The sequence below is a fragment of the Arachis hypogaea genome, chromosome 17 (genome assembly GCF_003086295.3).
Source record: "Arachis hypogaea cultivar Tifrunner chromosome 17, arahy.Tifrunner.gnm2.J5K5, whole genome shotgun sequence".
Taxonomy (NCBI): domain Eukaryota; kingdom Viridiplantae; phylum Streptophyta; class Magnoliopsida; order Fabales; family Fabaceae; genus Arachis; species Arachis hypogaea.
Genome location: NC_092052.1, coordinates 4,631,344 through 4,656,374, shown reverse-complemented (window position 1 = coordinate 4,656,374; position 25,031 = coordinate 4,631,344). Strand labels below are relative to the sequence as shown.

The following is a 25,031-nucleotide window of genomic DNA, read 5'->3' as shown; positions in this document are numbered from 1 at the left end:
GCGAAAATGTCGGAGATGCATATACGAGTTAATGAATGAACAAATGAATGAATGATTTATAATGATTTAAAATGAAATTGATCTTTGAGTTTTAACCTGGTAAGGATCGTGGTGGTTTACCGCTTGCGCAGTGTCGAAATGTCTGTGAGAATCATGGTGGCTTACCGCTCACAGAAGGTGAGAATTGTGGTGGCTTACCGTCCACGTGTATGTTATTTTTCTAATTGAAGATCTTGCGAGATTCGTGGTAGTGTACCGCTCGCAATGGTGGGGTTCGTGGTGGTATATCGCCCGCCAGGTGGGGTTCGTGGTGGTGTACCGCCCACCAATTTTCAAGAGAACCATATCCGGATTAGCTATCGGATGTGTCGGGTTCTGGAAAAGTAACCGACACGTGAGCTCACGGCTAGTAGGAAAGACAAGCATCATATGCATTTATGTATCTTGTTTGATTTTGCATTATTGGGTTTGCTTAACTGATATTCATGCTTAACTACTGCTATATGTTCTGTTTGGTGTAACTGTAAACTACTTGTGTTTTCTTTGTATGCACTATTTGTCTGTGCACCGGTGTGTCGGAGGATTGGAGGAAAGAAGATGAACTCAGGAGTTAAGTCAGAAATTGAGATAGAATAAAAAATTCTTAGATACCTCACCCTGTTTATGGTATTAAATTTTAGTTTTAAGTTTGAATCTATTGTCGAAAGTTTTAGGATCGCCTATGCCTTTTCCGGGATATTATATGTTAGTTATGTGGGCACCGTTACCATGCTGAGAACCTCCAATTCTCACTTCATACATATTTATGGTTTTCAGATGCAGGACGTGAGACACCTCGCTGAGGCATTCTAGAAGTTTCTGAAACGAAGGATTCTAGATTTTTGGGGATTCTATTTTGGTTTCGATATATATGTAGATACTTTTATATTTCCACTATATATGTATATTATGCTTTATCCCACCTAGAGGTTGATTTGGAGAAACAGGTTCTGTAAATTGTATTTTGGGGATTTTCATTTATATATGTAAATTGTATTTTGGGGATTTTCATTTATATATGTATATATGCTCTGACCGGTTATAACTTCGCGAGTCGAGTAAGAAGTTTTGTTATTTGTTTTCTTGGAACTCTTCTTTTATGTATTTATGTTTTGCTTCGCTCTTATCCTATCCGGTCTACGTTTATCGTCTACGTGAGTGATGCGTTTTTCTGTTTAACGCTTTTGTCTTAACTTTCCTTCAAAAGCTCCTAGGTACAACCCTTTTTAACTATATATATATACTTTTAGAAGTCGTAGCGCCTCGGCACCTCTTTTTTACATCTTAGGTATAAAGCTCTGTGTGGTAGGATGTTATAGTGTTCACATAAACTGAACTGAAAATGCACTAAATCATTCTAAATAGTTTAGAAAATGAACCAAACTGTTTTGTCACATAAGAAATTAATTTCAATTAAACCAATTTATAATACAATGCATCAATTTAAATCAGTTCATAAAAATAAAATTAATTTTAATTGAAACTAAATTAAGCAGCAGCAATCATGAATTTAAACTCCTACCCAACTTCGTATAATGTCTCTGTACCTATATATGGTGTTATAAAATGTTGAATGAAATCAATTATGATTTATTAAGGTGTAAATATTGTGATAAAGAGGGACTGTTAGGAAGATGAATATGTAGAATCGAGACACAAGACTGCAAATCTCCTTGTTCTGAGTTTGTATTTTCACCGCGCTAGAATTGTATTTATAAGAGTTTTCGATACTGAAGAGTATATGGATTAAAGATAGATAATATACGTTGGCCTTGGGCATATGTGAATGTGTATTGTATACCCAAAAAAAAAAAAAAAGGCTTCTAGCTATTTTTAAAATAATTTTTGGTATTGCAATAGTAAATGTCATTTAAGGACTCTCAATGAATTTATTTTGGTGTGTACTCTCAATGAATTATTATTATTGCCAATGAGTTATAGCTCAAATGGCATAGTCTCCCCATACTCAATTAAGAAGTTGCGGGTTCGAGTCTCCTATCTTTGGTAAAAAAAAAAAAAAAGAATTATTATTATTATTATTATTATTATTATTATTATTATTATTATACATCTAGTAAAATTTGGAATGATAAGTATCATCTTTTATATAATACAACATTCAATTGGGTTCAGTATTCATATACTAATCTCGTTTGAGACTTGAGATGATGGTCCTCCAAGCAAAATAAAATTGCACCCCAAGTAATATTGTAATGTGGACAAAAAAGACCAAGACTTTTTTGGTTACAAAGGAAGGTTTTAAGATTGAAATGATCATATATATATATATTGAAAAATGCTTGTCCCAACTTTTTATACATAGTCTTCATTTTCCAGTACATGTATTAACTTGCATAACTACTATATCATTTCCCAATGCCAAATTGATGGAACGAAATTAATTACATTTAACAAAACATGAAATAAATTTAACTAATTAACAAGGACATATATATATATATATATATAGCAATAACACATTTATACAAAGACAAATGTATGAGTTCAGATTCACATGGGAACCACAGAAGTTAAATAAATCCTTTCTGCTCTGTTACATCTTACAGTGAACAGCATGACATTTTAAGTTTACATCAGAAGAGAGAGATGAATGGATGGTTGGTAGGGATATTAACAGTGTAACCTATAATTCATTTTCCTCAAAATTTTTGAACTATGCAGATCCATCAAAATATATTATGTTACTGCCTCTTGGCCAAGGTCTTCCTTAAGCCTTTGATAATCTTTGAGAACCAAATCAAGTTCATTGCTGATAGTACCAATGGCACTACAATAACTAGCATTTCCCCAAAGGTGCTCATATGCTCTACCTGTTCAATAATTCAACAATCATATCTCATCACAAAATATATGAAATATTGTTTTGATTTCCCACACAACACAGTGATATTAAATTTAACCACCATGCTATGTGTACAGAAAAAATAGCTACCAAATCAGCCACCCATATAGAATACATATTGGAATACAAATATACATTGGAAATGAGTTAAACAACACACGTATTTATACACAAATACATGGTGATTGATTTGGTGGCTGATTTTTTGTGGCACATAACAACTACCATCAAAGCCTCATTTGGTGGCTTATTTTTTATGCGCACATATCATTTTAGTAAATTTAATCACAAGATTTGAACATCCCAAAATTGATATCCATTTGACACAATACAAGCATATTACTTATATTTCATTATAGAAAAACTGATCTTTTGGTCAACAAATTGATCCAAGTTCTATGTCAGTTTTCACACAGTACAAGATGCAGCTATATTAATAAGGAAAAAAAAATTCAATGTTAAGATCTACATCTACTTGCAACAAAATCGCAAATTCAATTACAACACAAGTGTTATATCAAGTGTGTTAGTATCTATTACCTGATCATAGTGCAGGTAGACGTGGTAAAACATGTACACAAACAAAATTATTCTGGCAACCTGCGGAAAAACCATTTCTGTTAGCATGATAGACGACACGAACAGAGGACGAGAATGGAAATGCAAATACTCAAGACGAATATTACAACATAGAATGCGATGAACCTACCAGCCATGCAACGAATATTACAACCCCATTGACAAGATATGCCTTGGACTTTTTCATTCCAGCTACATCTAGATACCTATACACAAAAAATATGCACGTCAATAAAGAACAACATTACGTGATGTATTAGATTTCAGATATAAGCACATGAATACCATCTCAAATTTATCCCTGGAGTTGTTGTCTCGGAGATCAGGACCATGTATGTGTAAAGCTGCCCCTCTCCACTCAACATTGAATAGGCGACTGCTACTAAAGATAACAGATGATGAATCACCTGAATCAATGGTAATATGAAGTCACATTAAATACCCGATCAACAACCTAAAGAGGGAGAAAGGGGAAGGAAAGCAAACTCTGGCCATAATCATCTCCAGCCGGGTTCCTATCAAGTGAAATATCTTAAACTTGAATGACAGAGTTCAGCTAAAGAGACAGGCTAGTTTAGTCAAAAGGAATGATCCTTACATACTCGTATCCACCAAGAGAAGGAAAATACCAAAATATCATTGCAAGGTCAGCGATGAAGTAACCAACAGAAACCTGTCAGGGGAACTTCACTATGTGAGAAATATGGACTTCTAGACCAGAAAAAAAGATAGAAAATGTTACCAGCTTATAATACGGGTTACAAACATGTTTTCTTTTTTCAAATGAAGGTAATATTCACATGGGATCTATATATTGAAAATGAAGGCATTTCATGTAATAATAGAAAACCTAGCAACAAAAAGAAGCCTTCAATCATTTAGGCATTTCACGATTAGATTAAGGTAGTATACAGAGATAATTATATGTCATTATTATTTATCACAAATCTGACATGCAGAGATAAATGGCAAATAGGATAACTGAATATGAAAAGGATAAGCCAAATTGAGAAAGATATAGATCATTCCTACCCCTAGAGCAAATGTAGACACTGGTGAGCTTCTATGTGTAATAATTTCAGATGACCAATTGTCAGAATATAGAGTTGAGCAAAACACCAGGTACAATGACATAGATGTTATAAAAATGGCATGAATAGTTGACATAGAACTGCACAGAAAATAGGAAAATATTCAGAAACATATTTAGATCATCGAATACAAAAGAAGAGATTCTCTACTAGCAAAAACTTCCAGTTACCGGTTATTCCACTCGATGCGCTGGATTTTAGTGAGGCTGGAATAGGTCTTAAAGTAAACAGTGCTAAAAAGCTGAGTAAGATCATAAACCTGAAAACAGGAAACACTTATATATAATATAAATACAAAATGATAGAATAATGACAGTACTAAGTGCATACTTAAGAAATAGAATTATAGCATAATACAATAGACTATTGTGGCATACCATCTTGCAAGCAAAAATGCCACCAATAATGGATGTATAAGGAATCAGAGGATCTGCTAAGAGATATTCCTTCACGAATAAATTTGCCTGATTCTGGTAAGATTTGAATTTCATAATTTCTTGTGAATTCAACATTGCAAAGCCTTATATGAGAAGTCCCTTGAAGATAATATGTGATTTCCAAACTTTCTCGAATTTCACCTATTATACGAATGAATAGAAGAATGAAAACACAATTTAAGGATTGATAATTTAAGGATCACATAAGTTACATGAATTACGGGAAAGGGGATTAGAAACTTAAGTATATGCCTATTGTGTGTCAAAGAGGAAAAACTAATTAATTAATTACACCTTTCCTCTGGATCAAGAAAGAATATCCAGAGAAGTAAAGAAGAAATGTAAGTAATATGAAGGAAAAGGCATCCTGGTCAAAGAAAAGGACACAAGAGGTCACAACCAAACTAACAATAGCAATACAAAAAAGTGTTCCAATCTCTCTCATTACAAGCTAACTTATCCCAAGTCAAGGGTAAGAACTTCCCATGGGAAACCCTGTACCAATCAAAGACACCAAAAATTCTTTGACACACAAAATGCATTGCCATAGCACTTTTTCTTACTTAGTTTAGCCGAAACCTTAAAAATCAATAAAGACCAAAACACCAAATGCTTCAACCTTGTGTACATATACCAAAGTTTCACCCAAAACTCCAAACATTCAATTCCAATTTCCCAAATGTAGCTTCCTATCAAAATGAAACATAACCAACTCCAATATCACAGATCCTCCAATCAAATCCAACCAGAAAAATGAAGGCAAATCAAGTTTTTAACATCACCAAGCAATGAATTATTCACTAATACTGTTTCAAACCTGAAAAATTGGTAATTAACGGCTTCTGGAATTAATATCAATCCTTAACAGTTACGACTATAAATATCTACTGTCATCAGTAACAATCAAAGTTAACTAATATCAAATGAAAAATAAATTTTTCATTTTTAGAAATTGAAGCTAACCAAAATGCAATTCAAATAAACAATTTAAAAAAAAAATTTAATAAGATATCCACATCAAACCACCATCCACAATTTAAGTATTTTCAGAAACCCATTAAGAAAAAGTTTTCAGCTTTGCGAGCACTGAGAGTAACAACGAACAAAAAAAAAAACATCACATTCACCGAATCAAAGTGCATCCGATGCGTAGATTGGTTGACTCACCTAAACGTTAAAAGGGAGCAATTGCAACCGCGTGTGTATCTGAGAGCATGAAATTTGAAGATGGATGCAGTGATGATCGAAGAAACAAAGGGAAAAAATTTGAATTCAAAAAACCCTAATACGATAAAATCGGGAATTTGGGAATCGGAGGTTGAAGTAAGGTATAAGGTTAAAGGATGAGGAAGAAAGATTATAGGTTGTTGCCACCCGCCTCTTGTTTTCTTTTTTTTCTTTTTTGTTTTCTCTTCTTTTTTCTTCTTTTTTTATCCCTAAATTCTACAATATTCTTCAATTTTCTTTTGGTTTATTATTTTCCTTTTTTCTTTTTTAAGAAAATAGGAAACCCTAATAATAGTACTAGGCTACTAGCACAATGTTGTTCAATCATTTTCAACAATGACTTCAATTATTATCATCTGAAAATCATTACAAGTCACTAGCAGTTCTTACTTTGTAGTACTACTTCTACTACTTAGTTTCATTGATTGTGTTAGGTTTGGATTTATTTATTATCCTTTGTTCCAGAAGCTTCATAGAGTTTTCTATGCCTCTATGGTGGATTGGTGGGCCTAAGTTGTTTTGATATGGAATTTGAGTTTAATTTGATGTATTTATGGTGTAAAATATTTTACAGAGTCGTATAATTATAATCGTATAATTATAATTGTTTTTTTAGATAATTATTTACAGAGTTAATATAAATTATTTTTGTTAATGTAACATTATATAATTAAATACACATGTAAAATAATTTTACGATGATAATATATCAAAATTAAATTTATTGAATTTATGTGTTAGTAATTGCCAAAAGTTTTAGATTAATTAATTAAATTAGAATACAGATATTTAACTTATATTTTTAAAAAATTAACATTTTTTTATGCAATGTTGAATTAAGTTTAGAGATAAAAAAACTAATGCACTATGGACTCAAATATTGAAAGATTAGTTTATGAATTATTACATATTATTCAAGCTAGTTATTATATATTGTTTGTTGGCTTTCGCTTTATTTTCTAAGCCAACAAGTTAAAAATTAATTTGTTATAGATTAGAGTTTCATTTAAAAATTTATAACAAACGAATGAATTATTGCATGTACAAAATAAAATTTAAATTTTTTATATTTATTTAAACGAATGAACAAATGGATCATTCAACTAATACAAGGTGGTTATTATATATTGTTTATTACACTAACAAATATGTATGACATATCATGTGATTGAATTTTAGAAGTTAGTTGTCTTATTCAATTTTAGCATGCTCAATTAATGAAGCCTATGGAATCAATCCAGAATAGCTAATGAATTATTGGCTTTTTGCATTTGCAAGTTACTACTAATTGATGTTCATGCATCACCATTTCATGTTATTGATTTCTCAATGTAATTTACTTATTTATTTTACTCTCACTTTATTAGTGTGTACAAAAGTTTAAAAACTAAAAATTATGACTTAATTATAAAGTATGTTTTCTTAATTACATAGATAGGGCTAAGATTTACATTAGAAAGGTGAATTGGACTTATTGATGCTGACTTGCTGAGAACTAATGATTAAGGACATCATGGAATTTCTAATATTTAATTATAGCGTATGAATAAGCTTACCATAACAATAATATATTCCTTTGTGTGAATTATATGATATGATATAATTACATGTTTCTGAATGGTTCCTTGTAATCTTTGAATAATTCATAATGGTAGTCCAAATGAAAACGCGTGGCTAAAATTAAAATAGAGTTTTATTGTATAGGGCATTGATATGGCTAGAGAGAAAATGATTACTTTAGAAGAAGAAAATGATAACACAATAAGTGTTGCTAAAAAGTGGAATCTTGTGGGGGTTTGGAGAAAGTGTGTGGTGCTCTAATTTGAGTTCATGCTTCCAAGGTGATACAATTTTGTCTGTGTTCATGCAATCACATTCACACCATCAATGTCACGTGACTTGGAGAGGGATAATTCTTGATTTATGGGGCATACCCACGTTACCAATAACTCTTGAATCATTTCATTTTCCCCTATTTTTTATTTTAGAGAAAATGATAAATAGATTTTTGACTTTTTGTTCCGTGGATATTTTTGTCCCTGACCATTGAAAAATACTTTTAAGTCACTGACCTTCACAAAATTTGGATGGATCCGTCCCTGATGGAGGCATTTGGACGGATTAGTCCCTGACGGAAGCATTTGGACGGAGAGACTGATCTGTCCAAGTTTTGTAAAGGTCAGAGACTTAAAAGTATTTTTCAATAATCAAGGACAAAAATATTGACGGGACAAAAGGTGAGGGACCTATTTGTCTTTTTCTTTTTATTTTATTTTTGTATTATTGACCGAAATATTCATTATCAATCACGATGTCCATTTTCATTAACTTATAGAAAATTTTTCAAAATTTCTTAAAATATTGGTTACAATAATTTTAATGGTTAATTTTAATTAATATATTATATATATTTTTTATAATTGAGATGGACGGTTAAAATTGTCAAAACACCAGTGTAAAATACTAAAAAGATTAATCTTTTGCTTGACCACATAATTGGGTTTCTCCGGTTTCTTTTAAACCTAAGAATTTAGTATAACGTGGAATCAATATAACTCGATCAATGTCAATAATATTGATCCAATAACATACTAAATTTAGTGTTGCTATTAGTTGGAGACATGTTTTGTGTCTCTTCTATTGTGGGATTTGGTGTGCTTTTGCTGTAATTTTGTAGCTGCTTTCCATCAAGCTCCACATGTTTTTAGAGCTCTCTTCAAAATTTGAAAAACAAAAAACTTACTAAAAAAAAGTATAATTAATTTGGTAAAATTGAATTAACCAAATCTTATAAATTTGGTGATGTTAAAATGATGGGTTATTATAGATGATTTTTTAAATAGTGAGTTTAAAAATATAGTTACTTGTGTTAATAAGTCAATAAACGACTAAATATCTGTGTAAAACTTTTATACCATCAACAATAAAAATTAAATTATGTGCAATAATGTTTCTGTGAGCATTAAATTTAGATCCAGCTGCCAATGACTTATAGCTCAAATGGCATAGTTTCCCCATATTCAATTAAGAGGTTGCGGGTTTGAATCTCCTATCTTTGGTTAAAAAAAAATTTAGATCCAGCTCTCTTGTAATTACAGCCAAATATGTCCCTCATTGCAAAGTTGCTACCAAATCACATGATCCAATTTGGGTGCTATCATAAACACATTTCCATGTTATATAAACCAATGGCTCAAAAGACCCTCCAACTATTGGAGAACTTCATTGAAAGCTTTTAAACATTGAAACAGCAAAATTCAAGTTAGAATAATAGAAGCAACAACCTTCCACAATCTTCATAGAACATAGAACTACTGCTCTTAATTTTGATGATAATGAAAAGGGAAAACTACCTCCAAATAATTAAATAAAGTGAGTTTCCAGTATCTACTGAATCAGAGATGGCTCATGCTAGTTTGAGGGATCTACCAGATCATCAATTTATTGCAGCTAGAAACATTTATTAGCTAGACCTAGAAAATCACAAACAATTTACTTCTGATTCCCAGTACTCGCGTGAAACCATGTTGCCAAGCAATTCTATGCTGGTTTAGATAGACATAAGCTTCTCTACCAGCAGGTCTCAACATATGCCAATGTACCAAAACACTCGACAGGACAGTTGATTGAATATTCGAATGTCAGTATTAATAGTGACTTTACCATGATTTGCTATTACAAGAACCTCTAAATTAATGTCTATGATAATCAAAGTTCCATAGCATATGAACTTAAAAGCATACATCAAACATATACTTATATAAGAATGTGAAGTATTGAAATAGAGGGGTAAAATAAAAAGGCTAAAACATTCACCAAAATAATAGGTAAGAGTATAACAAGAAATCAATATAGATAGATGGTGATTAAATATATCATTTTAAATGACTTGTCTATTAACATGGTTTATGACAGGGTATTATGTCGTCAATTGACCCATATAGCCAAACATATATAGTGGAATTAGAATAAGGAACCAGTTGTTGTTTTATGTTTGTTATCACTTATTGCTTCTAATTCGAAGCACAATTATCGTACAAAATGATATTCAACCAAATATTTCCCTTGACAAACAAAAATAATTAACATAAATCACAGATCATAAGAAAATAAGCATCTTTGCTGATTGTGTTTATGCGCCATCAAAATAATTATCCAAGATAATAACAAAACTAACAACCACTTGTAAGGGATCAACATGATACAAAATCAATGGCTTATGCAAACAATGCCCTTCTCAAGTTCTCAATGAACTGCAACTCAGTCTCAAATCCATGCACAAAAAGTGAAATCGATATGTCCAGCTTTGCAATGAATGCACAACTACAAGTCTACAACAAAAGTAAGAAAAATCTCCAATGCTAAAGTAAATCCTTATAATCAACCAAACCTTGATATACCTTAGGTAGAAGAGGCACCTGATCCAGATACTTAGTCACAAAGTCCTCCAAAAACTCTTCCTCCTTCATACACATGAATGTCGCCAAGCATAACTGATCTTTGACGAGTCGTTTCGATTTCAAGACCTTAATCACATGGCATCTAGGGATAACCCTCTTCTCCAAGCTGTATCCTAGAGTTGTGGGGAACCTCGCAATGTCCTCGGAAGACCAACCCATATCCTCCACCAAGAATCTCATCGCCCGCTCGATCCTCTCCGGCGAATATGACATAAAAGTAGGGAACTTTCTAAACGACGAAAGGGACACCTCTTTTGACCAACCCCATTTCTCCAAAGACTTCATTTTTCGGTCCATCTTGGCGCAATCCATATGCGAGAGCACATGTACGGCACTGATGAAATTGCACTTGTTAGGATCAAACCCCATTTCCTTTGCCAACTTCGCACATTTAGCAAACCTCTCATGATTCATAAACGCCTCGCTCGGGTGAAACATAACCAACAGTGAGATTGAACTCTGAGGCACACCCAAATCTCTCAAAACCTTTGTGTTGGGAATCAAATTCTTCATCACATCACACAACACAAAAGCCATTGCACCGCGCTTCAATGAACAAACAATTTCTTGCTCACTTCGAACAACACTCTTCAGGACCTCATAGCGCGGAATGAGGCACTTCTCCAAGCTCCTCGCTAACAGGTTTTGGTTCTCAATCACAAGTTTTGGGAGGAGAACACGTGGAATCCCAATGGAGGAGAAAAACATGAGCTTGGGCTTAATGATCTTTTCCGCATCAGTGAGGAGGAACAACGGTCGCTTCTGAATGAACTTAGCGATCTGCGTATCGGAGAATCCATATTGTCTGAGGAGGGCTAAGACCGCGTTTGGCTTTTCAGGGGTTTTGAATTGAACCTTTTGTGACAAAAGCGCGGCGGTCTCGGGGAGAATCCGCATTCGGCGATTAGATAGGAGATTGTAAAGTTGTGATCTTTTGGGAGTTTGGTATGTTTGGTTGCGAGTGAATTGAAGAAAATGAGATGCGATTTATGCTGTTGAAGAAGATTCAATTGGGATTTGGGGTTGTTGAGATTTAGGGTTTTAAAGGAAGAAGCTAACCTTGAAAAGAGAAAATTGGGCATCATTTCTTTGTATGGCTGCTCTTCTAAGTGCTAATTTGATCCTCCACCTCCACGCATGGTTGAATCACTCACTGATGCAGAGCTTCAAGATTTGCAAACGGAGCTGCTGCACTGCACTGCACTGCACTGAACTGAATAACAGTTGAGAGAAAAATGATGAGCAAAACCTCTCCTCTTGGTGACGATTTTTTGTTTTCAATAACCTTACTGAAGCCCCAAATGCCAAAAAAGTTTGGGCTTCACTAAAAGCCCAAAACTTTGTTCAGTGAAAGTGAAACCCACAAATAGCATTAGCATATCATCAAAACAAAATATAAAGCATTAGCAAACGGATTTTTGGGTCACTAAAGCCCAAAAGGCCCAAAAAAGGCCCAAAACTTGGTTCAGTGAAACCCACAAATAGCTTTTACGGAAAAAAAAAAAAGAAACCCACAAATAGCATTAGCAAAACCTTCTCCTCTGCACGTCTTCTTCTTCGACTTCAGGAATGTCGGAAAAACGGATCGGCGGCGAGGGTTTATCGGCCAACCTGGCCGGAATGTCGAAGAACCAACTGTACGATATAATGTCTCAGATGAAGAATCTGATTGAACAGAACCAGCAACAAGCCAGGCAGATCCTCATCCAGAACCCTATGTTAACCAAAGCTCTCTTCCAGGTTCTCCTTTTCTTTTTCCAGAACCCTATGTTAACCAGAAACTCGTTTTTCCTTATTGCTGTAACTTTTCATAATTGCAGCTTTAGGTTTATAACATGAAACCCTAAGTTTAATCATACAAGTTACAAGAATGGATTATCCCTATTTTGAACAGTTTCCACTCTTTCAAGTGTACTCTTGCTAATTCTTCAATTCACTTTGTGGTTCTTCTGAATTAGTTGTTTAACTTGGAATTTCCCATTTTGTTTTGTTTAACCAGGCACAAATTATGCTTGGAATGGTGCAACCACCTCAAGCGGTATGTTTTTCCGATTTCAATTTCAGTTTCAGTTTCACAATCGTAGAAATTCGTTCATTGAGGGTGGAAAATGTTTGATTCTAGGTTCCAAAGGTTCAGCCAATTGTACCGCAAAACACTCAGCCGTCGCCGCAGCCGAACGTTCAGCCTGCCCCTTTATTGCCTGGGCAAGGTGGTTCTCAGGATCAAGCAGGTGTATCGCAACCCCAAATTCCTCTGCGAAAACACCCAAACCAACCTCCACCACTGGTCTCATCAACTGCTGTTCCTGCAATGAGTCATCAATCTCAGCCGATGGCCGCACACTCTTCCCAACTGCCACAGCAACCTAAAGGACATCTCGCTCCCCAAGTGGGTTCGGGGCCACTTCCACAATCGTCACAACTTCCAAACGTACCGACCCCTTCGCTCCATTCATCTGCACAACCATTGCAGACACCTGGATTTTCACATATGCCTCTGCAACCACAGTTGCCACCGCAGCACCGACCACCGTCAGTACCTAATTACCATTCCCAGTACCCTCCACAAATGGGTGCCAGTGTGGGTTTTCAACATGCTGGTGCTCCTCACAATCTTTCGCAATCCATGTTTCTTGTGAGTTGAATATTTCTGTTTACAATTTATGATCCCATGTCTTGTTGAGTTTTAATAATATTGTTTTATTGATGAAATTTGCAGCCAGGTATAAAACCACCTTCAAGTGGTGGATCCACATTTCCACAGGGGCAGACCCCCCTGCTTCCAAGTCAACAATCGTCGCAATCGCATTATCAGGTATGACCATGTGTGAGCACCCATGAACTCTTATAAAAATATTTAGGGCTTGATTGGTTTTTTGACTTTTTGTTTTTATTTGCTCAATTTTTTGCTTTCTATTTATATGATTTGTTACCCTTATGAATTTAACTCTTGGTTCATTGGCATGCCTGACTAGAATCAAATTTTATTTGGCTAATTAGATCCTACATGTCTGAAGTGAAATCTATTCTTTGTTTAAGATGTTATTGCCATTAACCTATATGCCTAGTATAGAACTGTTATGATGAGTTTGGGGTTATATATACAGTAGGCTTTTACAAGAAAACATGGCTCTTTTTGTTTTGAAGGTAAAATTTGCCATGGAGATAAATGAATTATTGAATTGGAAAGTTGATACCTATTAATTACAGAATACTTGATGTGGAGAAAAAAAGTTATATTTTCTAGTTTACTTAACTAGATAATTTAAGATATCATCAAAGCAATTGTTAACAGAAGTAGCGGTTTGATTACTCTAGTTAGCGTCCTGTTCTCGTTTTTCTTTTATTTTCTCTTTCTGCCACTTATGTGACTCTTGTTTGTGCACATAACTATCCTTAAACCTAAGTTGATTGTCGAGATTTGAACAGAAGAAACACTGAAATAAAGTACTTGAGGGCCAGTATTTAGTCTTATGATGATAATGACCATGTATATTGAAACTAAACATAGTAGTTGGTTTTTCGTATTCTAAGTGATATTTGCATATCAGGTTGGGAATATGCCTTTAGGGCCTGATTTTGGCAGTCAAGCTGGAAGTGCAATGCACGTTGATAGAGGGTCTTCTTGGATGCCTGGTCCTTCGGAAAACCCAACACCGCTTTCTGTGCCTCCAGGACCACCATCTGTAGTGCCTGGTTTGATGGGAGCTGCTAATCAACCACTTCGGCCTCCCGCGGTAATTTTTGCGAATTAATATTAATTTTGTATGGATTGTTCTTCAGTGTTTTGATATTCATTTGTGTATGTGTAGTTGACCCCGGAGATGGAGAAGGCACTACTTCAACAAGTCATGAGTCTCACACCAGAGCAGATAAATCTACTTCCTCCAGAACAAAGAAATCAAGTGCTGCAGCTTCAACAGATGTTGCGTCAATGATGTATTTGGCAGGCATTATTCTATGATCAAATTTATTGGATTCAATGAAGTTTTGTAGAGGTTGATAATTAAATAGGAGTGAATTCAATCGTATAATCATGCTAAGAAATTTAATTCTATAAGCTTTCTCAATTCCATAGTCATAGTCCATATTAGGAATTTACATTTTCAGGTATACATACGGGTAATAATGAGAATATTATGGGGCGGAAAAGAAAAAGATAAGCAATTTGGTTGAAACTAAGATGAGTTTACATTTCATTAAAAACTAAAACTCATAAATATCGTTGATATCATTTTATATTTTTCAATTAAATAATTTACCAGTAAAAACAATTGTCAGTAACTTATCAATAAATAATCTTGAGAAAATTGACATAAAAAAATAACGTTGCAAAATATTTGTAGGCTATTTTAACAATAATTTATTGCGAAGATATCGGTAATTTTTTTCAGATAATTGTACTGTCAAAATTTCGTGTGTAACATTTTTTACATTTACTAAATATAAAAAAAGTGACAACAATACAAAGATATTTCAACATTTAGCAATGATAATTGAGTATCTACTTACATCTAGAAAGTAAACAATGACATAACATTTTGTATAAATATATCTCCGGGATATACTCTTATAGAAACTAAATAAAGTACTTAGTTATTTTTTATTTTATGACATTTTAAATTGTAATAAATACTTTATTTAGTATTTATGACGATGATATTAAATATTCTCTGTTTAGAAAATACTTGATTACTTTAGTAGCTCTTATTGCTATTTCTATTTCTTTTTTTCACCAACTACTGATCTTTCTTAATTTGTTATTATAAGTAGTGCAGATAATAACAAAAAGATTATTCACGAAATAAAAAAAGAAAGGCATAACAGAAAGAAGTGACAAAAGATTTGGATCGAATCCCACGTAATGGCGAAAAGTTAGGTATAATTTGCATCGGCATAGGAACGGAGAGAGTTTGCTTCGCAAACAAACTCCAACTAACTAACTAACTATTTAATTAATTAATTAACCTTCTTCCTCTATTAGCATTTTTAATCTTCCTTCTTTAACAAGATAATCTCCCACACTATACGCAATTAACAAATTAATTAAGATATAAAACAACCAACACTGCATAAACCACTCTCTCTCTATAATCAAGAATGGCCCCTCCGCCATTGCATTTGCACTCGAAGAGAGAAAGCGGTGGCACCGCCATGCCGGCGATGAAGAACAAAACCACCAACACCACCACGCATCTCAAGATCAACAAGGAATCTCATTGCATCAGCAAGAATCAGAATCAGAATCACAAGCAGCAACAGCAACGGCAACCGGTGATAATATACACGCATTCTCCTAGGGTTATTGAGACGAACCCTCGCGATTTCATGCAATTGGTTCAAAAACTCACCGGCCTCCCTCGCGACAAACGGAAGCAGGAGGAGGAGCAACCGGTCGTGGTGGAGGAGGAGCTGGAGGATGAAACCACGTCGTCATCGTCGCCGCCGCTTTTGACGGAGGAGTATATAAACTCATGTGTCGCGCCTCCTCCGCCGCCGCCGCCGCCGTTGATGGAGCCAATGACGATGATGCCTAATTACTTCAATACATTGCCGCCGCCGCCGCTGTTTGGGCCCGATTCGCCGGAGTTTCTTCTCTCGTCCAACTCTAACTGCAGCTCCAATAATAATAATAAGGCGCCATTTAACTTTAACTACGCCGATCCCTTTTTCTTCTGAAGCAGTTTCTGTTTTTTTTTTTTTTTTCCTTCCTTTTTAATTTTTTCATGAGTTTTCAACAGCCATTTTTGGTTAATTTTGCAGTTCTCAGTTCTCAACATCTCATTCCAGTTAGTTAGATATAAATTATGCATAGGTTTTTAGTTTTCTGTTTCTTTGAATTCAGAATAATAAGAAGAATTATGATTGTATAGCATATTAGCTTCTTAGCTGATGGGGTTTTGGGGTTTTTGCTACTTACAATTTTGAAGACAAATGTTATTTGGAGATGCTATGGTAAATATGTCATTTTCATCTTTTCGTTATTTTGTGGTTGTTATTGATTTAAAAGCGTATCACTAAAAGTGTTAGCTTAAAGAGAAAGTGTTACCCTTAATCGTTAACTTGGCTCCAATACCAATTTTTCAATTTCGACTTTTCTTTTAGTTTCTTTTTCGAAATTTCCATTAACTCTTCATGTTTTGCTTCGAATAAGTTTATAATACGTATAGATTCAATTGGTGGCGCTTTATTTAAAGGATTTTGATAAAAATAATTTGCAACTTCATAATTTAAAGTATTGACCATTTCTACTATTTCTCTTGTATTTGTTATATGATTATTTATTACTAGTCCTTGATGTATATTTATAATTCTGATTTCATATTTATAGTTTTTTAATTCTGATCTAATTTCTATCATAATTATAATATTCTTTTTTGCATGGATTATTGTATATAAAATCTTTTATTTGTTTGTCTTTTTCTTTAATATAATTTCTCAAATCCTCAAAAACTTCTTTTATTTCTACACTTTCTCTTGTTTCTAAATATCTTTCTAATTTTTCAATTTCATTCTCCATTTTTTCTTTCAACAGCTTTAATCATAATATGGTTTTCCAGGCATTTATAAATTTTTTAAATTTAATTCCAACTTGTTTATATTTATTCTTATTTCTATCTTTTTTATTATAAGATTATCAATTTCGATTTGAATATTATTTAATTCTCTTTTATACTCCTCTATTTTACTTTTTAATTTTCTCGCTCTTTTCCTTTTTATTTTATTTTCTGGTTTTTCAATCTTTTTATACTTCATAAATTAGGTAATCTTAATAGTTTTGTTTTAACATTATTTATTTTAGAATTTTTGCAAACTCTATCATTGCTTCATCACTATTTTCTAGAGATTCTATTAATTTTTCTAACTCTTCAACTTCTCTTTTCAACTTGTCATAGATTATTTTTAGAGCTTCAAATGCTCTTTGATTTATTTCAGAAAACTGCAAATAATTCAAACGATTTTTCTCTTTCAAAGAGCTCTTGTTTCTTATCTTGATAAGTTACATATATTTCTTCTTTATTTATTGTCATGATTTAGTATTTAGGGTTTTATTTAATTTTTCGACCTTTTTTGTTAATTCTTTTATTTCAGAATTTTCTTCTTTAATCTTTAACTTAGATAAACTTAAAGGGCTATTAATTTTAGATTCTCTTATTTGAAAATTCGATGAAACCAATTTTCCTGATGGTTCTTTTAATAATAAAACTGGATTTTCAATAGCTTTATATTTTGGTATTTCTGTTTTTACAATTTTCTGAAATAATTTATCGACATAAATTCTTTCTCTATTTTTAAATATTATGCTATGATGGCTATTTGTTAAAGCATAATTTATTGCATATGTAATTGAAAATGGTTCATCATCTTGTTCCATTAGATTCTTTCTGTGAAATTTATAAGCCAAACTTATAGATCTTCCAAGATTTTCAGTTGATAAAGGTATAGCATATCCAAGATGGGCATTAAATTTAACATTTACGTTTGCCAAATTTTCATGAACAATTCCAATTATTTGATCTATTGGGTCATCAGTAATTCTTTTGTTACAGATTGCTAAACTTATTGGTGAATTAATTCCTTTCATATATGTAGATTTGATTAAGACTTGTATAGTACTAATATGAATCCATCCAATTTTAGATCTTTTTTGTTGATCCTTAATTTTCTCAATTTGTTTACTTAATTCTTCATCATTTATCAAAGCTATTTCAATTTCTCCATTGGCAGATTTTATCTTTATAGGGGCTTCAAGTTGAATTTTTCCATAGTATATTATATTTTTTCTATTAAAAACTTCTTTTAAAAGATTTTGTTTATTAAAATTTTCATTTGATTTGAGATTTAATTCTGTTTTTAGAACAGCCTGTTTTTCATTATCTAATAAAGCAGTTAATCTATAATAATCAGATTCTTCTGTTAATTCTAAACTTTTTAAATAATTCATAACTAAAAGACTATGATGAATATGTACCTTTCTGGAGAAAAACTTCCTTTATTTAGTAGATTTTACATAAGGTGTTTTTATCTCCAGAGGGGAGATTGTAGATACTAACTCCAGAGGGGAGTTTAGAACTATTTTTCCCTAAGGGAATTCTTTGTCAGACTACAGAATCGCCTCGGCAGCTTCCTCCTTGCTCTCCTAGCATATGAGTACTCTTAGCCTCCTGCTTTCTGTTTTCTGATACCTCTTACAATTGTCTAAGCAATCTATTTATAATGGTTGGGTCTGATGGACAATTCCCATCCTTACCCTTCTTATGATGTCATTGCTTACGTCATTGTTTATTATCTTGCACCATCTACATTGTTGGTGCCGTATGACCTAAGCGCTTACGTCATTATACAATAATATTGAGGGATGCTTCAGATGTACTGTCCTCTTCTTTTATCATGTGGGCTTCAGATGCATTGTCCTCTTCTTTTATCATGTGGGTTGATTCCGTTTCATTATTGCTTTCTTCAGATATTTCTGAGGTACATAGCTGGCATTTGTGGTCTTCTCTGTCTTTTATCAAATAGCAGAGACTCATCTTTATCCCTTCAAGGAGTTTTTCTAAAAGTCCAGATAAGTTGTAGAATGCTGATTCAAATTTCACCAAGAGTCTCATCTCTCTTTCTTCAATTTCATTTCTTTTACTGGATACAAGCAGAGTATTTCTACTTTTATAATTAATCCTTGTGTGAGATTCCTTCGTTATTTTTTGAGTTCTTTCAAAGACCCTTGCTAATGTGCTGGCTAGTCTTCCTTCATGACTGTAAATTGTTAAATCTTGAATCTGATCAATTGGTTGAAAATTTCCCGGGAAGACGGACATGAATATTACTTGGTGTACTGGAACCAAGCATTCTTCTTCTTCATTAAAAATAGGTTGACTGTTTGTAAATTTTAGGGATATATCCCTTGGATTTACATTGTCAATCATATTTTTAAATCTCTTTACTACATCAACGAATCCTGCAGGAAACTCACTAATAATTTTTAGATCATTAAAAATTAAAATTGTATCAATTAATCCATACTGAAAAAACTGATAAGTGTCAGATGGGGAAGCATCTGGAAATATAACCAGCTTTGTTAGCTGTTCTTTGGCAATAGGATAATATCCCAAAATTGCCCTTTTTTTCTTCAGTCCAATTCAAGGCTATATTAAGGATTTCTCTGAGATTTGATCTACAGACCCTTTTCTTTTCCTTGATTTCAGCCCTTGTAGGAATGTTTCTTATTATCCCTGTTCTCTGGGTTTGAATTGGAGCTTTATCTGCTCTTTTTAAGATTTGCTCTGGATGAAGAGCTTCATATTCCCTGAAAGATTCCTTTGCCTCTTCCAGTGTTAAAAACCCTCCTTTATGGATTATCCTTGATTGATGTGTGAATGGTGCTGCTTTTTCCCAGGCATCATATACTCCTTTCATGGGGCCATTATAAATTACATAATATTTTTTATCTTGGGTAAATTTTTTAATAATTTCAGCAATTGTTTTGTTTTCTGAAATTTTTTCTTCACCTGATTTGTCCACCATGCTTAGCTGGCTGAACTCTGATGGTTTTGCTTGTTATGTTGATTTCATTGCTTCAATGGCTTTCTTGAGGGATTGGATCTGTGTCCTTATTTGCTGACAATGCATGCATTTTTCGAGTTCTTGCTCATATTTTTGAATTTCTTGATCTAATGTGTTGTAGACGAACTCCATTCTCTTGTTAATGTATCTGCAATAACATTTTTGTCACCCTTAATATATTCAATTTTTATTGGATATTGTAACAAAAATAATTGCCATTTACCAATCGTCCATGATTATAATCAACTTTTAAATTATATCGTATGAAACCTGTTAGGTAACTTGAATCTGTCCTTAATGTAAATTCTCTGGGTAGTAAATCAATTTTCCATTTCTTAAGAGATTTAATTGCTGCTAGAGTTTCCTTTTCATGAGTGGTATATCTCTGTTCTGTTGGAGTAAAAGTCCCTGAAATATACCTGCAAAGTAATTCCTTTGGGGAATATTTAGAATCTAGTGATTCTTTTTCTTGTTCCAAACTTTTTATAGCTTTCTTAGCTTTTAGACATCCTGACCAGGTTATGTCTGAAGCATCTGTTTCCACTATTAAGTAGTCGTTTTCTTCTGGAATATAAAGTTCTGGAAGTTTTCACATAATTCTTTAACTCTTTGAATTTGCATACTATCTTTTTCTTCCCATTTTCATTCTTTTTTAGTACTTATTTTTGGAAATAAGCTTTTAGTGTATTCTGTTATATTCTTTAAAAATCCTTGATCAGAAATATAATTTATACACCCTAAAAATCTTTGTAATTGTTTTCTATCTTCTATTTTATTAGGAAATAAATTTACCTTTTCTAAAACATTTGATTGAAGTTTTAGCTTTCCTTGAGTGGATAGAATTAATCCAAGAAACTCTATTTCTTGTTTTGCTATTCTTACTTTCTTTTTGCTAAGAACTAATCCTTTTTCTTTACATCTTTCTAAAACTATTAATAATTTTTGAAGATGATCTTCTTTATCCTGTTTTGTAAAAATTAGTATATCATCAATGTACACTAAAACAAATTCATTTAACTCTTTTAGATTTTCTTCTATAAATCTTTGATAAATACCCGGGGCTTGTTTTAATCCAAATGGTAATACATTCCATTCATAGAGCAACACACTTGTTGATTCTTTTGTTGGGCAACTAAAAGCAGTTAATTTCTTTGTTTCTTCGTCTAAACGAAGTTGCCAATATCCTGATTTTGCATCAAGAGATGAAAACCAAGTTGCTCCTTTGATTTTTTCTAAAATAGAATCTTTTCTTGGAAGTTTATGAGCATCACCAATAGTTGCTTCATTCATCTTCTTATAGTTAATAACCATTCTTCGTTTTCCCCTTTTAATTTCATTATTGTTTTCGACATAAAAGGCTGGGGCCGCATGAGAACTTTTACTTAATCTTATAATTCCTTTTTCCAAAAGATCTTTACATTCTAATGAGAACTCTTCTCTATCTCTTGCGGAATAAGGAATTTTATTTGGAACATTTATCTCTTTTGTAGGATCTTTTAATTTAATGCTTACTAATTCTTTATTTGTATTTTTAATATCTAAAGGATTTTCAGCACAAATTTCATCCAAAAATTCTTCTATCTTTATTTCAAGATTATTTTTTGGAATATTTATCTGAAAGTATAAATTTAAATAACATGTTTCTAATATAGAAAATATTTTAAATTTTAAGATCTTATCTATAGTAGTAATTGGTATTTTTATACGTTTTGATTTTTGATTTATTGAAGAATCGTGTGGAACTTTTAAAACTATATATGTTAATTCTTGAATGAATGGATGATATAGCTTTAAAAAGTTATTTCCTATAATAAAATCCATTTCAGAATCTAACATATATATAGATGGAACAATGAACCTATAATTTTGAATAAAAATTTCAGCCATCTCTGCTTTTTGGCCAATTTTATGTATTGATTTGTCAGCTATTCTAACTCTTAATGGTTTCTTTAATTTTTTCCAATCAAGTTTTATATTTGTACTAGCAAAGCATTGTGTTGCTCCAGTATCTATGAAAGCATTTATAAATTTTTCTGTTATTTTTATAGTAATAAATGTGGCATTATTACTCAGTCTCTGAGTCTGTTTCTGAGACATATTCAAAAATATAGTCTAAGTTATCATTAGATTCTTCTAATGGTTCCATGAAACAAGACTTAGCAATTTCTGTTTGTTTGCTAAGATCCTTTTTATCCTTCTTTTTTGGACATTCATTTGCATAGTGTCCTTCTTCTTGGCAATACCAACACTTACAATTTTCTTTTTTATTTGGGCAATAGTCATTTTTTTGTCTTTTATTTTTATTGTTATTTCTTTTTCTAAAATACCTCTTTTTTTTCCAGTTTGGATAGTATTTTCTTTTTCTAAATTGATATTTTCTTTTTCTTTGAAAATTTTTATTAAGACCATATTTTTGGGGTATCTCTTCATTATCCTGACAGCAAATTCTAATTATATTTGCAAATCTTGTTTGAGTCACTTCTTGCATACAACGTTCTTTTATTTCCTCTCTTATTGTAGAGGTTGCTCCACCAAAATTATTTTCAATTATCCCTCTATTTATTTCTCTTATAAATCTTCCCATTATAAATTCATTAGCAAGATATGGAATTTTTGTTATATACATACTAAGATAATGGTTTTTATCTTCTTCTTTTAATTTATAATAATGTATTCTATATTCACATATATAAGACTCCACATTACATAAATCATATATCTGAATATTAGCTAAATGATTTTTTGCTTCTTGATATTCTTTATTATAGACTTCTTGTCTATGATCTATAATATTTTTTCCAAAAAATTCTTTATATAGAATCATCATTATATGTAATATCTTATCATAAGTTGTTATTTTTGTTGCTAATTCTTCTATTATTTGATTTTTTATTGATGTCATATAATCTCTTATAGTTCCTTTAGTATGAAACCCTATATAATTCCAAATATCTCTTCCAGATAATTCACTAAGTTTTGGATTAGTAAAGGCTTCTAATAAGAAGGAATTCAACCAGTTTTCGAAAATTTCTTTTTCATTCTTTTTACAGTCTAAATCGAGCATTCTTTCTCCTTCCATTTTCTAGATTTTAGGAACGTATTTTGATGGTATTTTTGTATATTTTTAATCTTTATTTATAAATCCTTTTTTAAAAGCATAATTATCAAAACATGTTTCCCATTTAAATTGAGATTGATTATCATTAGATGTTTCAGCTTCATTTTTTACTTGTATTGGAATTGCTGGTTCTTCGTCACTTGAATAATATAGGATGTGTTCTTCATTTTCTATATTTTCAAAATTTACTAATTCTTCTTCTATTTGAAATCTCTGTTCCATAATATTATTTTCTTGAGCCATTTTTAATTGTTTAAAAAGCATTGTAACTTCTTCTAATTTTTCTTCAATATTCATAATTTCAATGGTGGTTTTACTTTTAAATCTGTTATGTTGATTATATTTTGAAATTTTTCTTCTTTGGGATTCTCTTTTTCCTTATTTCTTTGAAATTTTATGGATACTAATATTTCTTCAAGCATATCTACTATAGAATTTAATTGTGGGTTAAAAGTATGATAAAGATGTGGGGAATCATTTCCATGGTAACATTTTTTAGAAATTCCGTGTAAAAAATAAGTTTTTTCAGGTTTTTGAAGTCCTTCAATAAAGCTTATAGTAAAATAAAGATTTTGAGAAAAATCATTTTGTATTGATTTTAAGAATTCGGTGTCATTACAGTTAACATTAGTTAAAATCATTAATTTTTGATCTATTAATTTTGATAATTTAATTATTTCTTCTCTTAAATCTTCTAATTTACTTTTTTCTATTAGGTGACGCTTTTCTTTGTGAAAAATTATGGTTTTAAGTGAAAAGTGTGGCTTTAGAATGTATGATTTAGGTTTTGCCACGTAGGCGTCTTTACCATAAAATTATTTTTGGGATCTTTATTTAAGTGGCGCCTATGTTATTTATATTTGTGTATATATACTTTTTTTTTAATATTTTTTATATTTAAAATAATTAATCTAAAATGAAATAATATATAAAAAGGATACCAATTTCGTTGCTCCAACTTTGCATGCCTTACTCTTACTCCTTTTCCAATAATTTCTTTTTTGTTCACTTTTTTTTAACCTCTATCCTAATATAAAGAATGTCCAGACTGATGGGCCATCCTGGCCCAAATAAGGCATCGGACAAAAAAAGTTGCCTGAGTCATTTTTTTAACCAAAAAATCTGTCTATGCAAAAACTTGAAAAAGAACTTGAACTCTCCCAAGGTTTTTGAGCTACCTAAAAACAATAATAGAGAAAAACTATTTGCTAATTGGAGAAAAAATTTTACTTATTTCAACACTAAAAAAATGGTTGTTTATCTTTGAATCTCTTTTATAAAAGTATAGTTATAATTTTAATAATAGAGTAAGAGTGATCCTCCATCCCTAATAATATAATATAATATATGATTTTGTGACTATTGAAATTTCTGCGGTGAAAAGAGAGAATCTAAACGTTGATATGTGCATTACATCAAAGTATGAATTGGCACAACAAAGATTAAAATGCCAAAAGAGAAAAATTATTTTGGAGAGCATATTGACTTAAATGACAAAAAAACAAGATAAGAACGAATAATAATTCCTATAACAGAGAAGCATGTGATCCATGCATTACTTTCACACATTAACATAACTTATTTTATTCTAAGCTTAAACTTTGTATCTTGTGGGCTGTATGTGACCCTTTTCTTCCTCCTCCAATCACATTAACA

At 32.0% G+C, this 25,031-nt stretch overlaps 3 protein-coding genes across 3 annotated transcripts; 1 reads left to right on the top strand and 2 right to left on the bottom strand.

Annotated features, from left to right (window-relative positions):
• Positions 1-2,467: 2,467 nt before the first annotated feature.
• On the bottom strand, positions 2,468-6,657 carry LOC112767300 (uncharacterized). Its single transcript, XM_025813174.2, has 9 exons — positions 6,177-6,657; positions 4,950-5,150; positions 4,743-4,831; positions 4,514-4,652; positions 4,080-4,154; positions 3,767-3,888; positions 3,612-3,687; positions 3,443-3,502; positions 2,468-2,870 (listed from the first exon to the last, which is right to left on the bottom strand). The coding sequence occupies exons 2-9, from the start codon at positions 5,082-5,084 to the stop codon at positions 2,742-2,744; spliced, it is 825 nt and encodes a 274-aa protein (XP_025668959.1). The 5' UTR covers positions 5,085-5,150; positions 6,177-6,657; the 3' UTR covers positions 2,468-2,741.
• A 3,681-nt stretch (positions 6,658-10,338) lies between these two features.
• On the bottom strand, positions 10,339-12,200 carry LOC112767299 (transcription termination factor MTERF15, mitochondrial). Its single transcript, XM_025813173.3, has one exon. The coding sequence runs from the start codon at positions 11,591-11,593 to the stop codon at positions 10,598-10,600; it is 996 nt and encodes a 331-aa protein (XP_025668958.1). The 5' UTR covers positions 11,594-12,200; the 3' UTR covers positions 10,339-10,597.
• LOC112767298 (cleavage stimulating factor 64) lies at positions 12,193-14,766 on the top strand. The gene is made up of 6 exons (XM_025813172.2): positions 12,193-12,436; positions 12,696-12,734; positions 12,819-13,331; positions 13,416-13,511; positions 14,248-14,433; positions 14,509-14,766. Exons 1-6 carry the CDS (start codon positions 12,266-12,268, stop codon positions 14,632-14,634), a joined length of 1,131 nt encoding a protein of 376 aa, XP_025668957.1. The 5' UTR covers positions 12,193-12,265; the 3' UTR covers positions 14,635-14,766.
• Positions 14,767-25,031: the final 10,265 nt, after the last annotated feature.